This window comes from Taudactylus pleione, unplaced genomic scaffold (assembly GCF_031769625.1).
Source record: "Taudactylus pleione unplaced genomic scaffold, aTauple2 ptg000015l, whole genome shotgun sequence".
Lineage (NCBI taxonomy): Eukaryota > Metazoa > Chordata > Amphibia > Anura > Myobatrachidae > Taudactylus > Taudactylus pleione.
Genome location: NW_028284417.1, coordinates 12250904 through 12272118, shown reverse-complemented (window position 1 = coordinate 12272118; position 21215 = coordinate 12250904). Strand labels below are relative to the sequence as shown.

The 21215-nt window shown below is 47.3% G+C and overlaps 1 protein-coding gene across 1 annotated transcript in view; it reads right to left on the bottom strand.

The window, feature by feature from the left end:
* The window catches only part of LOC148542122 (dynein axonemal heavy chain 5-like), a 356598-nt gene that overhangs the window by 309807 nt on the left and 25576 nt on the right, over positions 1–21215 (bottom strand). The window contains exon 11 of the mRNA XM_088471686.1: positions 15535–15635. Within this exon, the coding sequence (XP_088327812.1) occupies positions 15535–15635 (101 nt within the window). The remainder of the gene's footprint in view (positions 1–15534; positions 15636–21215) is intronic.

Genomic DNA, 21215 nt, shown 5'->3' with positions numbered 1-21215 from the left:
ATTGTAGGTGCAATTCTTAGTTTCGGTTTTATGCTTACATGATGTAAGTTAATATATTTTTAACAGAAGTATTTATAATATAAAATTGTCGTTTATATTATTATACTAATATGTTGGGTCATGTTGAGGCACTAATGCTAATAAATATATAGCATGTTGTTAGGCGCAAAGATGGACATATCTTGCACCAAGCTGTCCCTAGACCATGCCGTACCCATGAGGACAAGTAGGATCAATAGTGGCACTTCTGAATAGTAGTACTCTTTTATCTGGCCTACATTTATACACAGTGGCAGGGGCGGATTGGGCCACCAGGACGCCGGGCCAGATCCCGCTGGGCCGGTCCCCGTGGTGGCCGGCGGCCGCACAGCTCACCCCCCTCACCCTTCAATGAATGACCTCCTCCCTCCCCAGTAGCGCTGCGGCGATCGGAGCTTAGCTCCGATCTCCCGGCTGAACTGCGCAGTGTGTCCCCCCTTCCCGCGGTCTTCTCTAAGCCGGCAGTACCACTGCCGCGATTGGGTAGCTGCTGCACTATGCACAGCTTCAAGTGCAGAAGCCCAGTGATACTGTTGCCCGACGGGGGAGCTGCTGCGCATGCCCAGCCGCAGCAGCTCCTCCCATAATCCTTTGCGGAGCCCGGGCCGTGAACACTGATGGCCCTGCCTCCAGCCCCTCCGCAGCCCGCCTCCTTACACATCTACAGATGCAAACTCCCCCTCCTTTAGCCTCCGTTTCCTGCCGTCAGGCCTCTTTTTTGGGGGGCCATCTAATCCTGTTGGGGCTGCAGAGAACGGGGTGTGCAGCTGTTCCTGGGACTGAGAGGAGCAGCCCGGGACACAGATGGCAACACACTCCCAATGTCAGCGTGGAGAGAAAACGACGCCGGTGAGCTGAGATGACCCTGGAGTGGAGGTGAGTCTTGTTCAACTTTCACTCCTATCCAGCACGCTTATTTTCACCACCACACCCATCCTGCCCCCTGCTCCACCCCACCACTGCCATCCTGCCCCCTGCCCCACACCACCACTGCCATCTTGCCCCCTGCTCCACACCACCACAGCCCCCTGCTCCACACCACCACTCCCATCCTGCCCTCTGCTCCACACCACCACTCCCATCCTGCCCCCTGCTCCACACCACCGCCCCCATCCTGCCCCCTGCCCCACACCACCACTGCCATCCTGCCCCCTGCCCCAAACCACCACTGCCATCTTGCCCCCTGCTCCACACCCCCACAGCCCCCTTCTCCACACCCCCTTTCCCATCCGGCCCCCTGCTCTACACCACTACTCCCATCCTGCCCCCTGCTTTCCACTATTACTCCTGTCCCGCCCCCTGTTCTGAACTACTACTCCCAGCCTGCCCCACACTACTACTCCAAGCCTGCACCTGCTCTGCCATTACTACTACTTCCATTCAACCCCCTGCTTCCCACTACTACCATTCTGTCCCATGTGTCCCACTACTATTACTATTCCCATCCTGCTTCCCACTACTACTCCCATCCCGACCCCAGTGGTGGCAGAGTTTGACATTTGTGCTCCTGGTGCTAGTTCTGGTGAGGGCGCACACTGCGCACCCTATTTTTGTTCTTGTGGAGGACAATGTGTTTGTATTTTAACCTCTGGGGGCCAATGTCTGTTTTCTGTAGGGGCCAATGTATTTGTTTTTTTCTGTGGGAGCTGGTGTGCGTTTTATTTTTTTCTTGTTGAGGCTAAAGTGTTTTTTTTTTTTCTTTTCATGTGGGGGCCAATGTGTTTTATTCTTTTCCATGGAGGCTATGTTGTTGTTTTTTTTTTGCTGTCGGGTGTCACTGTGTGTGGTTTTTTTTTTTTTTTTTTTTACTGTGGGGGTCAATGTGTTTCTTTTTTTTGTGAGGGCCTATATGTTTTTATTATTTTCCTGTGGGGGATAATGTTTTTTTTTTTCCTGTCGGGGTTCAATTTGGGGTTTTTTTTCTGTGGGGGGCAAAGTGTTTTATGTTTTTCTTCTGCATTGTTTTTGATCTGCACATGTGTCTGAGTGGCAGTGCAGGTACAGATGCATGCACCACTAGTGTATTAGAAATGTCACAGGGGGTTAGCTATAGATACGCTGAATCGCTCACATTGAAGGCCATACTTAGATGGATGATCTGCGCCTAGCATAGGGCTGTTGAAGTTTCCAATGGTGCGATCGATGGTGGTGTCTAAAGTCTTAGGGGTCTACTCACTAATCCTTGGAGAGGTATAAACTGCAGAAAGATAAGTCCCAGCCAATCAGCTCCAAACTTTCATTTTTCCCACCCCCTCGATGGACCCCCACCTCCTCAACAGCCACGCCCCCATTAGGGCTGCTTCCATAAATTTCCCGGGCTGGTTTTCCGTCCCAATCCACCCCTGCACAGTGGTGAGAGTGGATGTTTCTCACCTGAATTGCCCACATTCTGGTGGAATCAGCTCCCTCCAAGGAAGACTGGAGTGAAATCTGTGCGTTCTGCATTAGCAGTGGAGGTGTGGAATTCCAGGTTTTCACATTTACACAGACCCAGCTGGAATAATCACTGGAGCACAGGAAGGGTTTAAAACTCTCCCACCTTTTGCTCATGGCTCCTGTTTGGAGTACCTGTTTTACAACACCATATCTGATTCTTGAGCTAAAATAGTGAAATTGTAGGTTCAAATTAGGGAGTGTATTGGAACCACAGAAAAGATTCCCTTACAGACCTTATCACTGAGCTGAAAACAGAGTGGAGGCATCCAACACCAAAACTGCATTTGTATTTACTGTATTTGTAAATGCAGCAATGTGCGGTGATGTCAACGGCTGGGGAGGTACACATGGAGATAGATCTGAGTGCTGGGAGCCTGTCTCACCCTCTACTCACTGTAACTTTCCCCTCATTACACTAAGCTTCAGTGTCCATTGGTTATCCTACCTGAATCACTGTGTCTTCTCTAACTGCTGCTGACTCAGCACCGATCTCTAAACACTGCAGTGTACTTCGTGGTCACAAGATATATCCAAGGAGTCCATCAGTGCTCAAAGCACGCCCCCCCCATACTTAGAGGCATGCCTCTATTCGCTCTTTCTGCGCAGCTTACTGCCTGTGGTGTGGCCCCGCCCCCAGCTCTGCAAGCAATGTCTGACTAAACAGAAGCGAGGCTGTGCTGTTTCTGCCTCATCTCTCATCTCCTTGCAGTCCCAGGGAGCTCCACAAAGCTGGTGAGTGTTAACTATAAAAATTATTACAATAAACAAAGAAGATATATATAAGTTATAAATATCTTCTTTGTATTATTCTAATAATTTTTATATCAAATATCAGGAGTATGACAGGGTAGGCTCTGCCTACCCTGACTGCATGTCCCTTGTGTAAATGTATGTGCATTTAATATATATTTGGCTATGCTGGTCCCAGGTGTACACGAAATGTATGGTTGGCGCCTTAACAGTAACACTTTTTCTCCTCAGATCTTCCCTCCATTATCCTAGGTGATTTTAACATTCCTATTGACATTCCCACAGAATCCTCTGCCGCTAAGCTCCTTACCCTCACCTCTTCATTTGGTCTCGCCTAATGGGCCTCATCACCCTCCCATGTGAGTGGGCACTCATTTGACCATGTCTTTTCCCACCATTGTGGTATTTCGAATTACTCCAATTCCCATCTCCCCCTCTCTGACCATCACCTTCTTTCTTTTAACTTATCCCTCTCTCCTTACCCTCCTCTACCTCCTAAAGCTACCATTACTAAGCATAACATTGAGGCTATTGACACTGTTGCTTTTTCCTCCCTGCTGGACTCTTTTCTTTCACCTATCCTTTCTCTCTCCTGTCCTGAACAAGCCACTTCCCTGTACAATGCCACCCTTACTTCTGCTCTTGACTCTGTTACTCCAGCAATAACTATTCACCCTCGCAGATCCACACCACAACCCTGGCATTCCAAATACACCAGATACCTGCAAAAGTGTTCACGAATTACTGAGCGTCAGTGGAGGAAATCACGCTCTAAGGCAGACTTCCTCCATTTCAAATGTATTCTCTCATCCTACAGTGCTGCCCTGTCCTTCTGCAAACAATTATATTTTAAGAACCTCATCTCCTCACAGTCCTCAAACGCCCGGCGTCTCTTTGCCACTTTCAACTCCCTCCTCTGCCCTTCCCCTCCTCGCCTCCCCTCCTCGCTCTCTGCTCTTGACTTTGCCACCAACTTTACATCTAAAATTTACTCCATACGCAAGGACGTCATTTCCAATCAGAATCCCAGCACTCCTGCCCCTCCTTTCCTTGACCACCCCTACCCATCTGTCTTACCAACAATGACATCCTTCTCTCCTGTTTCCGGAGATGAAGTCATGACCCTCATCCGGTCCTCCCCTCCTTCCACCAGTAGGGAGGCCAGTTAGGAGAAGGTTACAGTAGTCTAATCTGGAGATGACCAGCGATCCCTTCCCGTCTCATCTATTACCTGTCTCCTTCTGCCTGTTCCCATCTTGCCCACCTCCTCAATTTTTCCCTATCATCTGGCACTGTCCCTTCTGCATTCAAACATGCCCTTGTCTCTCCCATTCTTAAAAAACCTACCCTTGATCCTAATATACTCTCCAACTACCGACCAATCTCTCTCCTCCCTTTTGCTTCCAAACTCCTTGAGCGTATTGTTTACGACCACCTTACCACATTTCTTTCCTCCCGCTCCCTCCTTGACTCATTTCAATTTGGCTTCCATTCTCTCCACTCCACTGAAACTGCCCTCACAAAAGTATGCAATGACCTCCTTATTGCCAAATCCAAGGGCCACTACTCTCTGCTCATTCTCCTTGACCTCTCTGCTGCATTTGACACTGTAGACCACCCTTTCCTCCTGCAAATCCTTCACTCTCTTGGTCTATGTGGTACTCCCCTCTCCTGGCTGTCCTCCTACCTCTCTGATTATTCCCTCTCTGTCGCCTCTCATGACTCCTCTTCCCCCCCACTTCCACTAACAGTAAGAGTTCCTCAAGGTTCTGTTCTTGGACCTCTCCTATTCTCCCTATATACATACTCTTTAGGTGAACTCATCAATTCTTTTGACCTCCAATATCATCTCTATGCTGATAATACTCAGATCTACCTTTCCACCCCTGACCTCTCCCCCTCAATCCTTACCCATATCTCCAGCTGTCTCTCTGCTATCTCTTCATGGATGTCCCAGCTCTTTCTTAAACTTAACATGTCTAAGATTGAGCTGATCATCTTTCCACCCTCTACCATTACCTCACTTCCCACAATTTCATTATCTATTGATGGCACAACTATCTCCTCTAGTGGCAAAGTGCGCTGTCTTGGAGTTATCCTAGACTCCTCCCTCTCCTTTAAACCACAAATTCAGCACCTCATGCAGTCCTGCCGTTTCCACCTAAAAAATATTTCCAGGGTTAGACCCTTCCTCACCCAGGATGCCACTAAAACCCTCATCCACTCACTGGTCATCTCCAGATTAGACTACTGTAACCTTCTCCTACCTCTCTCCACTACAAGCGGTTCTCAATGCTGCTACTCGGCTCATTTTCTTCTCCAGACATTCTACATCTGCTACCCCTCTCCTTCAAGCCCTACACTGGCCCCCCTTCCCCTTCAGATGCCAATTCAAGGTTCTTACACTTGCCTACAAAGCCCTCACCCAATCCTCTCCCACTTACATTTCTGACCTTCTCTCCCTTCACACTCCTGCCTGTCCACTTCGCTCAACTAATGCATGCCGCCTCTCTTGCCAACTGATTACTTCCTCCCACTCCCGCCTCCAAGATTTTGCCCGCGCTGCTCCCTGCCTTTGGAATTCTCTCCCTCTCCCTACCAGACTCTCCACCTCTCTACAAATCATCAAATGGGCTCTCAAGACCCACTACTTCATCAAGGCCTTCCAGCTCTCATCCTAACCCAGTTCATGCTCTTTCCTCCCTATCTTCCCATTCTGTGTCACGCCTGTCTTTCTGCCCCTTCCCTGTAGCCTGTAAGCTCTCACAAGCAGGGACCTCTTCCCTCATGTGCTTCTCCCTACTCTTTCTTATACTCCTTGCTCCTCATAAGGGCACCTAACACGTGACTGCTAACTCCCTGCTGCTTATTGTGAGTGTTTTAATCGCTATTGCAGCTATGTATATAAATCATGTCCTTGTCCTGCACTGTAATGTACTGTAAGTTACTCGTTTCTTGTTCACTTATTATTTTATGTACTCTGTAAGGCGCTGCGGAACACTTGTGGTGCCATATAAATAAAGGATAATAATAGTAATAACAGTAGGTTTGTGGGTTAATAAAATTGCATTTTCCTTTGTGGAAAATAGGAGCTCCCTAAATAACTATAGAAAGAATATGCAGACAACAGGGAAGAAAGGAAGTGGGCTGTGATCCGCGAAACATGTTGCTTTTGGACCCCGCACAGTCTATTAATTTAATTCTTGTTTTTTTGTTTTTGTTTTTTTAGTCTAGAAAAGAGCTGAATCCACAGAATTACACCGGGATCCATACTAAATACACACAAAACCAGCAAGATCCACACTAAATTTACACAACATACCCAGATCAATACTAAATTCACACAAACACACTTAGAGCTGTATTGAGGATGTGCGACTGGTGCCAGTGTCGTGATGGCAAACTTTGCCAGCTTACAGGAAGACGGTGTTGGCCCTGGCCCCATCTGCACCCTGCAACAGCACTGGATACACCGGGATGATGGATCCATACTAAATTCATGCAAAACCACCTGAAGTTACACTAATTGTACACAAATGCACCTGGGGCCTTATGCAGAGATGGATGGAATTGCAGAGCCACACACAAGCGGCTGTGCAATTATTTCCATCTAAAATGCTAATGCAGAAGGAGGTGTCTGTAGGAAACAGACACCTCCTTGCTGCATCTGCGATCCCAGTGCAGCAACCAAGGTTGCAGCCTGGGATCACCATAGCAACCATCAAGACCATCGGCAGCTAAAGCTCACTGCAGCCTGACCGGGTCCTGCCAGCTCGCAAGGCCAGGTAATATGTGTCCACCAACGCAGAACCTGGCCTCGTCCCTCCCAGAAAATGGGGGCGACATTTGGAACAGGAGTGCTTGACGATTAAGTGGGCAGTTGAGTCGCTAAAATATTATCTGAATGCCCGTGTGAACCGCTGGTTTTTGGCTTTACAGCCATTCAAATTTGAAGTACAGCATGGACCAACGCAGGGCCTAAACTAGTGTTTTTGTCACCCGGGGCAAGACAGTAATTTGGCGCCCCTCTCCCCCTGGTAATTCCCCTGCAGCAGTGCCCCCATAGTAATGCCCCTTCAGTAGTGCACCTATGGTAATGCCTGCTGAGGTAATGCCCTGTACTAGTGGCCATATGGTAATGTTCCCATAGTAATGTCCCTGTAGTGCCCCCATAGTAATGTCCCTGTAGTGCCCCCATAGTAATGTCCCTGTAGTGCCCAAATAGTAATGCCCCTGTAGTGCCCATTTAGTAATACCCCTGTAGTGCCCATTTAGTAATACCCCTGTAGTGCCCATTTAGTAATACCCCTGTAGTGCCCATTTAGTAATGCCCCTGTAGTGCCCCCTAGTAATGCCCCTGTAGAGCCTCCTGGTAATGCCCATGTAGTAACACCCCTAGCTATGACCCTGTAGTGCCCATTTAGTAATGCACCTGTAGTGCCCATGTACAGCCCCCTGGAAATTCCCCTGTAGAGCCCCCTGGAAATTCCCGTGTAGAGCCCCCTGGTAATGCCCCCATAGAGCCCCCTGATAATGCTCCCGTAGAGCCCCCTGATAATGCTCCCGTAGAGCCCCCTGATAATGCTCCCGTAGTGCCCCCTGATAATGCTCCCGTAGTGCCCTCTGATAATGCCCACATAGTGCCCCCTGATAATGCCCCCGTAGTGCCTCCTGGTAATGCTTCTGCAGACCCCCTGGTAATGCCACAGTAGTGCCGCTTACACACACACACACACACAAAAAAGAAATACTTACCTTAAACCCCGCTCCTGTGACCGCTGCCGTTAGGTCTGCCCGGCCGCTCCTCGGAACTATGGGAGAGAAGTCATTACGTCTCTCCCCTAGTGCCTGTGGGGAGAGCCGGAAGCTGGAGTTCAGGAGAGAACTCCAGCCTCTGGCTAGGGCGGCGCTGCAGAGAAGAGCCGGGCGCCCGCTGTAATAAAATCTCAGCGGGCGCCCGCCTTAGAGTCTCCCTGCGGCGCCGGGCTGGAGGTCACTGACGTCGGGTGCAGTGGCGCACCCGGTGCACGTGCACCTCCAGCCCCCCCCTAGTTGCGGCCCAGACCAATGAAACAGCACCTCAATGCTGATACCCTTTCCAGAAGGTCTGTGGGTCCTGAACCTTTGAGCAACCGTATGGTGAAGCAAGGGGAGGAAGAGGATTGTGTTCCCGGTCAGATGACGCAAATAGAGGTGGGAGAGGCAGAGAGCTCGCCTGAAAAAGTTTTAGCTGCATCAAGGTGGTTGAAGCTAAGGGGGAAATAGTCTGACAAGGGACAGCATGCTTTCACATGAGGTTAATGAGGAGCAGCAGGTTTGTGCAGAGATGGAGCAATAAACAGCATGGTAATGAGATCTAGTCCAGGTTTTCCTGGGATCAATTGTAAGCCACAAAGCAAGGCTAATTAGCAGGACCTGTTATCGGTCTTTAAAGTTGTGTCAGTGCAAATCCACAATGATCCGGGCGGTGAATTAGTCACCCAGGTTATAGGCCCGAAGGGTGAGTAGTGTTAGGGATCCTGGACCTGAGGGTCCACTAAAAGAACTGTGTTGTGGTAGGGAAGATTGTGTACCTGCTGTAACATCTTGCCTGTGAACACTGCACTGACCTGTATATCTGCCTGTGGTGAGAAAATAAACTTCTGTTGGATTTTACTCTGGTCTATGTGATATATATGACAGGCTTTATCCATGGCAATCAACCATTTGGGGTGCCCTTGGTATGTGACCACACCATATACATAAAAAATATCATACAAACTCAGCACTCACTTACTTTTCAAAAACTGTAGTTCTTCCTTTGAATACAGGGAATGTTAGCTCCAAAGTAGATATATTTTTTATTATATATATATATATATATATATCTATATACAGTATATATATATATATATATATATATATATATATATAGGGCTGTAACTAGGGCAGGGCAGGGGGCGCTGTTTGGGCCTTTCAGTGTTTCCTGTTTAATATCATTCTCACTTGTAGCTTCCTCTTCTTTTATCCCCAGCATCTCCTGGCCTCCCCTATCTCTTCCCTGGCCCTTTTTCAGGTGCGCTAACTTATGTCCCTTTTTAAAAAATGGGGGGGGCGCCAATGCTCTCTCTGGTACAGGGCACCAAAAAGTCTAGTTATGGCTATGTATGTATGTATATATATTAGGGATGTGCAGGCTCGGTTCTACTCGGTTCCGTTCGGTTCTTTTTACCGAATCTTATTGGCTATCCAAAACTCGTGACAGCTGAAACCCAATAAGATCCGGTAAAAAGAACCGAACGGAACCGAGTAGAACCGAGCCTGCACATCCCTAATATATATATATATATATATAGTGATAGGAACACTGGTAAAGTGGTCAGTGGTGGATACATTTGTCCTAGGTTTTTGACCTATGTGTTCTAAAAACTCCCAAGAGAAAAGTTTGCAGTGAAGCAGATTTGAGTGTCGGCTTTTTGAAAAGCCGGTTTGGGTCCTGGGGGTGTGGATGTGAGGAGAGGGAGGGCTCCATCCACAGGCCACTCCAGGTTTTGGCCTTCTTGGCCTGTGAGCAGGCTCATTAGGGTCTGCACCTGGAACTGGCTGATATAGGCTGTGTGTGATTGTAAGCTAGTGTCTCATACCTGGGAGAGCAAGCAGACTGGCTGGCTCAGAGACACTTGGTGAAAACTACCTGTAAGTCTTGTGCATACGCTTGTGTTGATGGTGGAGGCAGTAGGTCCCACTATTTCTTTTTTCTCTTGTCTAGTTAGCGCCCAGGCGGGCTAGTGTTTACTTTTATGTTTTGTTTTCCTTTAATGTTGAACAATAAAGACTGGTACCGACCAGCTAGTACGAGACCCCAGACTGGTGTACTATTTTTCCGGCTGCTGTGTGTGTGAAGAGGGAGTCCATCTACCCCAGGAGAGGGACCCCTAATCCGGTCGTGTTACAATTGGTGGAGAATGCGGGCAAGCACACACTGAAAAGTGCAGCAAGGAAAATCTGTCCTTTCAAATTTAAAGGGGCAGACACATGATTATTGAATCCCTGAAGGTGGCGTCTACCAATGCTCAGAGGCAAGGTTTAGCTTCCAACCAGCACATGGAGGTAAAATGGATGACGTTGTAAAAGCCCTGCTTCAGGCTATAGCAGCTCAGCAGGAGACTAATAAAGTACAGCAGGAAGCTACCAAGGTACAACTGATGGCCTTGGAGGCAGCCCAGAGGCACCAACAAGTCACCCTCGAGGAAACCCGCCAGGATATTAAGGAGGTGGTACAGCACCTGGTCGTCCACCCTGGAGATGCTACTACTGGTCCTCCCACCATCACTCACGCCATATGAGCCAGTCACTTCCTACAAAAGATGACTTTGGGCGATGATGTGGAGGCATATCTCACCACATTTGAGAGAACAGCCGAAAGGGAGAGTTGGCCCAAGGAGCAATGGGCAAGTCTGGTGGCACCTTTCCTGTCTGGGGAGAAACAAAAGGCCTATTACGATTTATGCCTGGCTGATGCTAAGGACTATATTGCGAAATTAAAACAGGAGATCCTAATTTGCTTGGGAGTCACCACCTTTGTTCGTGCCCAATGAGTCCACCGCTGGGAGTTTCAAATGGACAGACCTCCACGCTCACAGATGCACGACCTTGTCCGTCTATCCACCAAGTGGCTACAGCCTGAGACGCTGACAGGACCACAATTCATCGAACGAGTCATGATGGACCAGTATCTGCAATCCCTACCTACATCCTTGCACAAGTGGGTGAGCCATGCCGACCCTAAGTCCGCAGACCAGTTAGTCGAACTGGTGGAGAGGTACGTGGCGGCTGAGGAGCTGATGAGTCTGCCCCACCGAGCCCTGATGGCGCACCGACGAACTCCCATCAACAATGGTAGGACTGTTCCTGGGGAGATGGGTGCTGGGCAGTGGAATGTGCCTAAGACTGAGGGTGGGGAGCCTGAAGACAGGCCTGCCAGGCGAGGAAGGTTCCTACCCTGCAAAAGACTAGACATTAATGCGACTCAATGTTTCCGATGTGGTGGCTTCGGCCATATAGCAGCTAATTGTTCACTTACCTCTGAGCCCATGCAATGTGATACTGCTTCTGACAACTGCAGGGGGTCTTTCTTTGCACAGCCAGCCTGTACTGCTGACCGGCAGGCTGAGACAGATAAACACATGTGTGTACTTACTGTGGAAGGTAACCGAGTAGAGGCTCTGATAGACTCTGGTAGCCTAGTTACACTTTTGAGAACTGAGTTGGTGAACCCTTTAAAGCATAAGGGAAAAACTGTTGGTGTGACATGCATACATGGGGATACTCTGTATTATATTACTGCCGAAGTGAACATCGAGACGCCATGTGGTTCCGCTGTAGTCTCTATGGGTTTGGCACAGGGCTTAATGTATGATGTGATATTGGGAAGAGACTTTGCTCACTTCTGGAAGTTGTGGGAAAGCCGGTTTTGCACAGTGGTAAATCACCCTGCCTCGTCTGAAAGGGTGACTGATGTAGTGGCAGAGTCAGAGGTATTCCCATTTTCTAGTATGATTGGCGAACTAGAGAATGCAGAGCGTGATGGTGGCTCCCCAAGTGTTGTAGAGCACATTGATTGTCTGCCGGATTTAGAGGTCAGAAGAGAGGTCTTTGCCATAGAGCAGTTAAATGACTCTACTCTGGTGAAAGCCAGGGAGAATGTCAAGGTGGTCAATGGTAAACCTGTACATCCTGATAGTCCCTTGACGTATCCTCACATGGTAATATGTCAGGATCTGTTTATCAGATGACTAAGAAAGGGGAGGAGATTATGAAACAATTAATAGTCCCCAAATCTTACAGGAGAATGGTGTTAGATCTGGCCCGTGGTCATATAACGGCAGGCCACCTAGGGGTAGAGAAAACCACTGAGCGAATCATGGAGAGGTTTTTTTGGCCCGGTGCCCATAAAGACGTATCTGACTTTTGCGCCTCCTGCCCTGAATGTCAGTATCATGCTCCCAGACCACATTTCAAAAGTCCTCTATTCCCACTACCAATTATAGAGGTACCATTTGAAAGAATAGCTATGGACTTGGTGGGACCCTTGTTGAAGTCTGGCTGGGGACATCAATATATTCTGGTAATTCTGGACTACGCTACCAGATACCCGGAAGCGATACCGCTACGCAATACGTCAACCAAGACCATTGCTAGAGAGCTGGTCCGTTTTTAGCAGGTTGGGAATACCTAAGGAGATACTAACTGACCAGGGTACCCCGTTCATGTCAAAAGTTATGAAGGAATTGAGCCGCCTGTTTAAGATTAACCAGTTAAGGAGCTCGGTTTATCACCCCCAAACCGATGGTTTGGTCGAGAGGTTTAACAAGACCTTAAAACATATGTTAAGGAAAGTAGCCTATAAAGATGGTAAAGATTGGGATTATTTATTGCCTTATCTGCTGTTGACCATAAGAGAGGCTCCCCACTCCTCCACCGAGTTTTCACCTTTCGACTTGTTATATGGGAGACATCCAAGAGGGGAAGGGCAGTCCAGTCCTTATAAAACAGTGATTGAACATGTTTCCCAGATGCAAGAGAGAATTGCGGCTGTAGTGCCAATAGTTAAGGAGCACTTGGAACAGGCCCAACTAGCACAGCAGAGGGTATATAACCGCAATGCACGGTTAAGAAACTTTGCTCCTGGGGACAGAGTGTTGGTGTTGGTTCCCACAGTAGAAAGTAAACTGTTGGCTAAGTGGCAAGGGCCCTTTGAGATCTTAGAAAAAGTGGAACAGGTCAACTATAAAGTTTACCAGCCGGGGAAAAGAAAACCAGAACAGATATATCATGTGAACCTTATAAGGAGAGAGCAGCACTGTCAGCAGTCCAAGCCCCTCCAGTAAACCCAGGTCCCATGGTACCCGAATTGACAGTGGCAAAAACCCTGTCAGTCAGTCAACAGCAGGCGGTCAAGGAATTTTTGATCAGAAATGTTTTCTGACCTGCCAGGAAAAACCACGGTCATCAAACATGACATAGTCACTGACCTGGGGGTTAAAGTTAACCTAAAGCCCTATAGGTTGCCCGAAGCCCAAAGAGAGTCTGTGTCAAGGGAAATAAAAAAAAAAAATTTAGAACTGGGTGTAATTGAAGAATCACATAGTGAGTGGTCAAGTCCCATTGTGCTGATTCCAAAGCCCGATGGGAGTGTGCATTTTTGTAATGACTTCCGAAAGCTGAACAGTGTTTCAAAATTCGATGCCTACCCGATGCCAAGGGTGGATGAACTACTTGAAAGGCTGGGAACAGCAAGGTATTTAACCACTCTGGGCCTAGCCAAAGGGTATTGGCAAGTGCCATTAACCGAAAACGCCAAAGTAAAAACAGCTTTTTCTGCACCAGAAGGGTTGTTTCATTACAAGATGTTACCCTTTGGGCTACATGGGGCACCTGCTACCTTTAAAAAAATGATGGATAGGATTCTAAGACCCCATAGACGATATGCTGCGGCTTATCTGGATGATGTGGTCATACATAGTCCTGATTGGCAGTCTCACTTACCCAGAGTACAAGCAGTGTTAGACTCCATCTTTAAGGCAGGTTTGACAGCTAACCCGAAAAAGTGTTGTCTAGGGATGGAGGAAGTAAAATATCTGGGATACACCATTGGCAGGGCTTTGATAAAACCACAGCTCAATAAGATTGAGGCAATACAGAACTGGCCACAACCCCTCAATAAGAAGCAGGTGAGAGCCTTCTTAGGTATCACTGGATACTATAGGAGGTTCATACCCAGTTTTTCCACTATTGCGGTCCCACTTACTGACCTTACCAAGGGCAAACAAAAAATCATGGTGGAATGTGGTCCTAAAGCGGAGAAAGCTTTCCAAGAATTAAAAATAGCCTTATGTACCCAACCTGTTCTGGTGACCCCTGACTTTGGCAAAGAGTTTGTGGTACAAACTGATGCGTCCGGTGTAGGCATCGGAGCGGTCCTGTCCGAAAGCAAAGAGGGTGAGGAACACCCTATTTTTGACCTAAGCAGGAAATTGCATATAGATGAGAGAAACTATACCACAGTGGAGAAGGAAGCTTTGGCCATAAAATGGGCATTAGAAACTCTCAGGTACTATTTGGTGGGAAGAAAGTTCAAACTGATTACTGACCATGCCCCTCTGAAATGGATGTCAGAAAACAAGGACAGTAACGCAAGAATAACGAAATGGTTCCTGGCGTCTGCATTGGCCAGGAAGCCAGCTGGCCAATGCAGACGCGTTGTCACGCGTTCATTGCTTGGGGGCTTCAGTTGTTCTGCCCCACAGGTTGAAACAAAGGGGGGGGATATGTGATAGGAACACTGGTAAAGTGGTCAGTGGTAGGTACATTTGCCCTAGGTTTTTGACCTAAGTGTTCTAAAAACCCCCAAGAGAAAAGTCTGCAGTGAAGCAGATACGAGTGTCGGCTTTTTGAAAAGCCGGTTTCTGTCTTGGGGGTGTGGATGTGAGGAGAGGGAGGGCTCCATCCACAGGCCACTCCAGGTTTTGGCCTTCTTGGCCTGTGAGCAGGCTCATTAGGGTCTGCACCTGGAACTGGCTGATATAGGCTGTGTGTGATTGTAAGATAGTGTCTCATACCTGGGAGAGCAAGCAGACTGGCTGGCTCAGAGACACTTGGTGAAAACTACCTGTAAGTCTTGTGCATACGCTTGTGTTGATGGTGGAGGCAGTAGGCCCCACTATTTCTTTAGAGAGGGAACCTCTTGTCTAGTTAGCGCCCAGACGGGCTAGTGTTTACTTTTATGTTTTGTTTTAATTTTATGTTGAACAATAAAGACTGGTACCAACCAGCTAGTAAGAGACCCCAGACTGGTGTACTGTTTTTCCGGCTGCTGTGTGTGTGAAGAGGGAGTCCATTTACCCCAGGAGAGGGACCCCTAATCCGGTCATGTTACAATATATATATATATATATATATATATATATATATACTTCCAACACCAAAACATAAGTGCAAGTGTTACGAGTAAAGCACTGCCTCACATGAAATCTATAAGTGATTCTTGTATGCGAGAGGGCATGTGAAACAAAAGTTATCCACTGGAATCAATCCAAAATTTACTTTAAGGTTCCAAAACACATAGGGGTCTATAGAAACTTAACAAAAAAGCTGGAGTCAATAACTGGTGCCATAGGTCAAAAGTACATTGTGATGCATTCAACCACAATTTAGGATTAGTGATATCAGTGCTAGAGACAATTAGTACATAAGTACAACAATTGGTCAATATTTGAAGATAATTTCCCAATCATATTTGTTTTCCCATTAATAAGAATACATTCTTACCTGAACTTCATCCTCCTCAATAAGAGTCTTCAGTTTCCCTGGTGTACTTGTGATTGGTCTCAACATTTGAGATTGGTGAGCAGAGGGATCAGTCTGAGCATCTACAGACAGAAAAAGGTATGTAAGATTTCATGACTAGATACCATTAAGACACCATCACACCAAAATAAAAACACATGATTCAGTTACATAGGCTGCAATTGCAACAGCAGTTTATTAATACAATCAACTAAACAATATAAATACCTATTCATTTTAATATTGAATTATTCTGTATAAACTCAAGCTCAAACTGTTCTTAAGACTAACCACAAAGGTTGCTTACGCAACACTATTCAATAGTCATAAAACATTAACTCCATATGGGGTACACATCACAATTTGGAAATGAGTTTGAGCCCCAGGGAACATACTAGAACATGCCACTATAAATAGACACTAAAACTTTGTGAGCAAATCTAAGAACACTAGTTATGAGTTGTGACACCAAACTCATTAGAAATGGGTCGTAGGGTGGTAAATGCTGTCCTGAAGCCTACCTGCTATGTGATTAGTAAGCTCCATTCATTCCTTGATAGTGTAATGTGATCTCATAGCCCACCCATTCAACCACTAATTATATCTTATTCTCCCCTCCTTCTCTGGTCAAAGGACCCGTCCTCCAAACCTGTGTATCCTCCAAGCCTTCAGGGGCCTGGGGCACTTAAGACAGAAGGACCTGTACCCACTCCTGAGAGAGGGGCCCCCCTTAATTCAGTTCTGCCCTTCTATATATTCACATTGATTTCAGCATGATGTGCAGCTACAGTGCCACCCTGTTATCTGTCTTAGATCTCCATGCCAAAATATGTCTTAGGCCCTAATTCAGAGATGGATGCAATGCAGATGTTTATGCAGTTGCGTGATTATCAGTGATCTGCGCATGCATCTGAGTCGCACTTTGCTTGCATCAAGTTGCATTTTTTATTTGTCGTTTGCAGTGAGAATTTATTCGCAAAGTCATTGACAGGCAGGGACCATTTTTGGGTGGCAACGGGGGTGGCGAGACAAATGCAGGCCTGTTGCAACCGTTTTTTTGGCATGTCTCAGCCTACTACTGCGATTTCGTATGCAATAAAAATGGCACTAGCTTCTCAGTTCCTGCAGCCATTCTCTGTGACCATAGGGTTACTCAGAAGTCTGATAATGGACTAATCTGCATCCTCTGCTGTGTCTTTATACACAGTTGCTTGGATTTGCTAGTCTGCCGGTGGACGTCTCAAAACAAATCCAGGTTGCTGCGACATATACATATTTTCGGAGAGCATACAGCATTTGCGTCCATCTCTAAATTAGGCCCTTAGTACTCTATAAATGAACGTTTTGTCTAGAATATGATATATGCACGCTAACCCAATTCTAAAGCTTTACTATACGATTTATCAAATGGAGCCATAAAGAAATACAATTATATATTGTGTATTTCTATAACAGTGTGTACAGAAAGGCTCTCTCTACACTCTGCTATAGGACCCTTTGCCACAAAACAATTACATAAACAATTTTGAAGCACCACCCATGTTCTTTCCAGAAAAGGCTCTTGTCAGGTGAGTGCTAACATTTCATGGCACCTCCCACCTCGATCTGCACCACTCCCCTTCCATACTGCAGATTACTGTCATTAGAGGACAGAAGAACATGATGGACAGAAGAGGGAGGTGTAGGAGGAATCACCATACTAGGAATTTGCTCCAGAATTATATTTTTGTTCCTGTGCTTTGCTTCTTTCTCTGGTAGCATCTCTGTAATGTTAATGGCATTGTATACAACTAAAGAAAGGAGTCATTATAGTAGCTTACAAAGAAGTGAACATAGTTTCTGTTTTGATGGATAATAACATTTCTGCTGGGGTCACTACATTTATTTATAATGACTAGAGAGGGCAGCCATGGTTCTCCCTCCCCCTCTCATTCTCCTTCCATCCTTCCCATCTGACAGCCACTATATAAACCTGCTCAGTGCATTTTTACAGTGCCTGAGTATCAGTTGTGTTTTTATAAATGCTCCTGCTTCAGATCTATATTTTCCATAATAGTTTGCTTCTAGTATTGTTTCAACTCCGGTGTCCGGTCTCCTCGACAGCAGCACATCCTAACCCGCATTTTCATCTGTGGTGTTTCCAGGCAGGGTCCTCATGTCAGCTAAGTACTCTGGGCCTGATTCAGACCCGGTCGCAAGCACTGAGCGCTCGCAACCGGGTCGATGGTGGCCTACAGCGAATGCGCACGACGGAGCCGGTTCCATCGTGCGCATGCGTGAGACCCGGCTAGCGACGGCCAATCCGTCGCTCCGGGTCTCGCACCAAAGGGGGACGAGCTGTCGATGTTGAGTGACAGCTCGCCCCGTTTGGTGGGCGGGTCGGGGGGGGTGGCTGCCCAAACGGAGGTGTTCCCGAGGGAACGCTTGCCGTTTGGGGGCGGCCCCACTGACATCACGAGTGATGTCAGTGTAGAGCTTCCGGCTCTGTTAGAGCCGAAAGCTCTCTGGGGCTTGCGATGAACGAGACCCTACCACAAGGGTCTCGTTGCAAGCCCGATGGTCGTGATGATCTTGACCATCATGAGCATCATCATGGCCGCTCACTATAGCTGTGGGTGGTCACCCACAGCTCTGCGAGCAGCCAGGAGGCCGCTCCTGTATCAGAGCGAGCGCTCGCTTTTTGCGAGCGCCTCTGAATCAGGCCCTCTGTTCTTTCACGGGGGATCCCACTAAATTAGGCCTTGACCTGGGTCCTCACTGAGTAAAGTCCATAACTCTTGCAGAGATCCCTGGTGAAGTCCAGTAGGGGTCTTGTGGTCTGTACACACGTAGCGATCTGCCAGCGATATGATATCCTCACCCTCACTAGTATGCTGAATGATCAATATCGATCATCCAGCACACCACCAACTTGCCGACAACTATAGTGATCCGCGATCGCGGGGCCTTATATTAACTATATCACAAAAAGAAAGAAAAAAGTGGGCGCTACCAATGTATGTCACCAATTAAGCTAAAAAAAAGTATATACCACTTCTGCTGCCCCCACAAGTGGATCTGGAAATCCACTTACCGGTAATAGCAATCAAAATCAGAAATATAGAAAAGAAATGGGAGCGCTGACAGCGGCTGCTGGTTTAAAAAATTATTAGTAATTTTATTACATATAACACTATTAAAAACATCAAATAATGGAAATACAGATGAATATAATTAATTGGGCTTTAATGCCACATAATATAAAGCATGGAGCCGGCTCCACCATATAATATTAACTTGCTCGAAATCAAGCAAGTTAGCCGGCATGCTCGGCATATGGACAATATCGCTGGTCAACGGTAAGTTGGTAGGGACCATTTAAAAGAACGATTTGAAAGATAATGGTTATGGTAATGGTGAGCGGGTTCGGATTTCTGAAATCCGAACCCCCCCGAGCCCCCCCGATCCAAGGCCGATCCGAGTCAGGCTCGACTTTTCCCGCCTGACTCGGATCTGAAATCGAGGCAAAACGTCATCATCCCGCCTTCCGGGTCTCGCGGGTTTTGGATTCTATATAAGGAACCCGCATCGGCGCCATTTTCTCACTCGGCTGTGGACAGTGAAGAGGGAGGGTGGGAGTTAGGGCTGGCTGGGCTGTGTAGTGTAGTGTAGTGTAGTGTAGTGTTGTGTTGTGTTGTGTTGTGTTGTGTTGTGTTGTGTTGTGCTGTGCTGCGCTATGCTGCTGTTGTCCATAGGGGCTGTGTCCACTCCTCCAAAGTACATAGGGGCTGGCTGGACTGTGTTGTGCAGTCAGTTGTCCATAGGGGCTGTGTCCACTCCAAAGTCCTGTGCAGTGTCCCAGTCCTAAAGGGGTGCTGTAGTGTTGTCCAGGGGGTGCTCTGTCCATCAGGGGTGCTCCCCCCAAGTGCAAAAAAATATATATATTTTCTGTGTTTGTGAATTGTGTGCGCAGTAGCCGCACGTGCATCAACAAAGTAGTGCCAAGCGTGCGCCTGTGTCATAAGTAAAGGGCCGGCTGGCTTGACCGTTAAAGGGTGCTGTAACCCCCAAAGTGCATGCCAAACAAAATTTTAAAAAAATTCTGTGTTTGTGAATTGTGTGCACTGTGGCTGCACGTGCATCAACAAAGGAGCAGCGCCAAGCGTGCGCCTGTGTCCCATAAGTAAAGAGCCGGCTGGCTCATTTCTTAAAGGGTGGTGTAACCCACAAAGTGCACTAATCTCCAGAAAAAATAAAAAAATATTTTCTGTGTTTGTGTGCGCCTTAGCCACACGTATATATCAAATCAATATAACATAAATGGAGGACCAAACTTTCTCCGATAAAAATAAAATAGGGAAAGATCAAGAACCACTTCCTCCTAGTGCTGAAGCTGCTGCCACTAGTCATGACATAGACGATAACATGCCATTAACGTCGTCTGCCAAGGCCGATGCCCAATGTCATAGTAGAGGGCACATACAATCCCAAATGACAAAGTTCAGGAAAATGACCTTAAAAAAAAACATTTAAATCATCTGAAGAGAAACGTAAACTTTCCAATATGCCATTTATGACACGGAGTGGCAAGGAACGGCTAAGGTCTTTCCCTATGTTCATGACTAGTGGTTCAGCTTCACATGACGATGGAAGCCGTCCTCCTGCTAAAAAAATCAAATGACTTAAGCTGGCAAAAGCACAGCGAAGAACTGTGCGTTCTAAGAAGATATCACAAATCCCCAAGGAGAGTCCAAGTGTGGTGGCGGTTGCGATGCCTGACCTTCCCAGCACTGGATGGGAAGAGGTGGCTCTTTCCACCATTTGCACGCCCCCTGCAAGTGCTGAAAGGAGCACCCACAGTCCACTTGCTGATATGCAAATTGAAGATGTCACTGTTGAAGTACAACAGGATGAGGATACTGGTGTAGCTGGCGCTGAGGAGGAAGTTGGCGAGGAGGATTCTGATGGTGATGTGGTTTGTTGTCCGTGGGATTAAAAAGCCCATCACGGTCATGCCTGGGCAGAAGACCAAACATCCCACCTCTTTGGTCTGGCAATATTTCTATCCAAATCCGGACAACAACTGTCTTGCCATATGTACCATATGTAAAGGTGAAATAAGATGGGGTAGGGACGTTAACCACCTAGGAACATCCTCCCTTATACGGCACCTGCAGCGCATTCATAAAAAGTTACTGTCAAGTTCAGAAACTTTGGCTAAGACCGTAAGCAGTCCAGGGACACCTAAATCCTTTTGTCCTGTTGTATCCAAGCGCCTGCAAACCACACCGTCAACTCCCTCCTCGTCAATTTCCTCCTTAGTCAGGATCGGAAGTAGTCCTGCAGGCCATGTCTCTGGCATGACTGACTCTCCTATCCGGGATTCCTCCGGAGGATCCTGCATTGCTACGCCTACTGCTGCCGCTGCTGCTGTTGCTGCTGCTGGGAGTCGTTCATCATCCCAGAGAGGAAGTAGGAACACCACTACTTTTACTAAACAATTGACCCTCCAACAGTCCTTAGCGAGGAGGATGAAGTACGACAGCAGTCACCCTGAAGCAAAACGTATAACTGAGGCCTTGACTGCTATGTTGGTGTTAGACGTGTATCCGGTATCCGCCATTAGTGCAGTGGGATTTAGACAATTGATGGAGGTAGTGTGTCCCCGGTTCCAAATCCCGTCT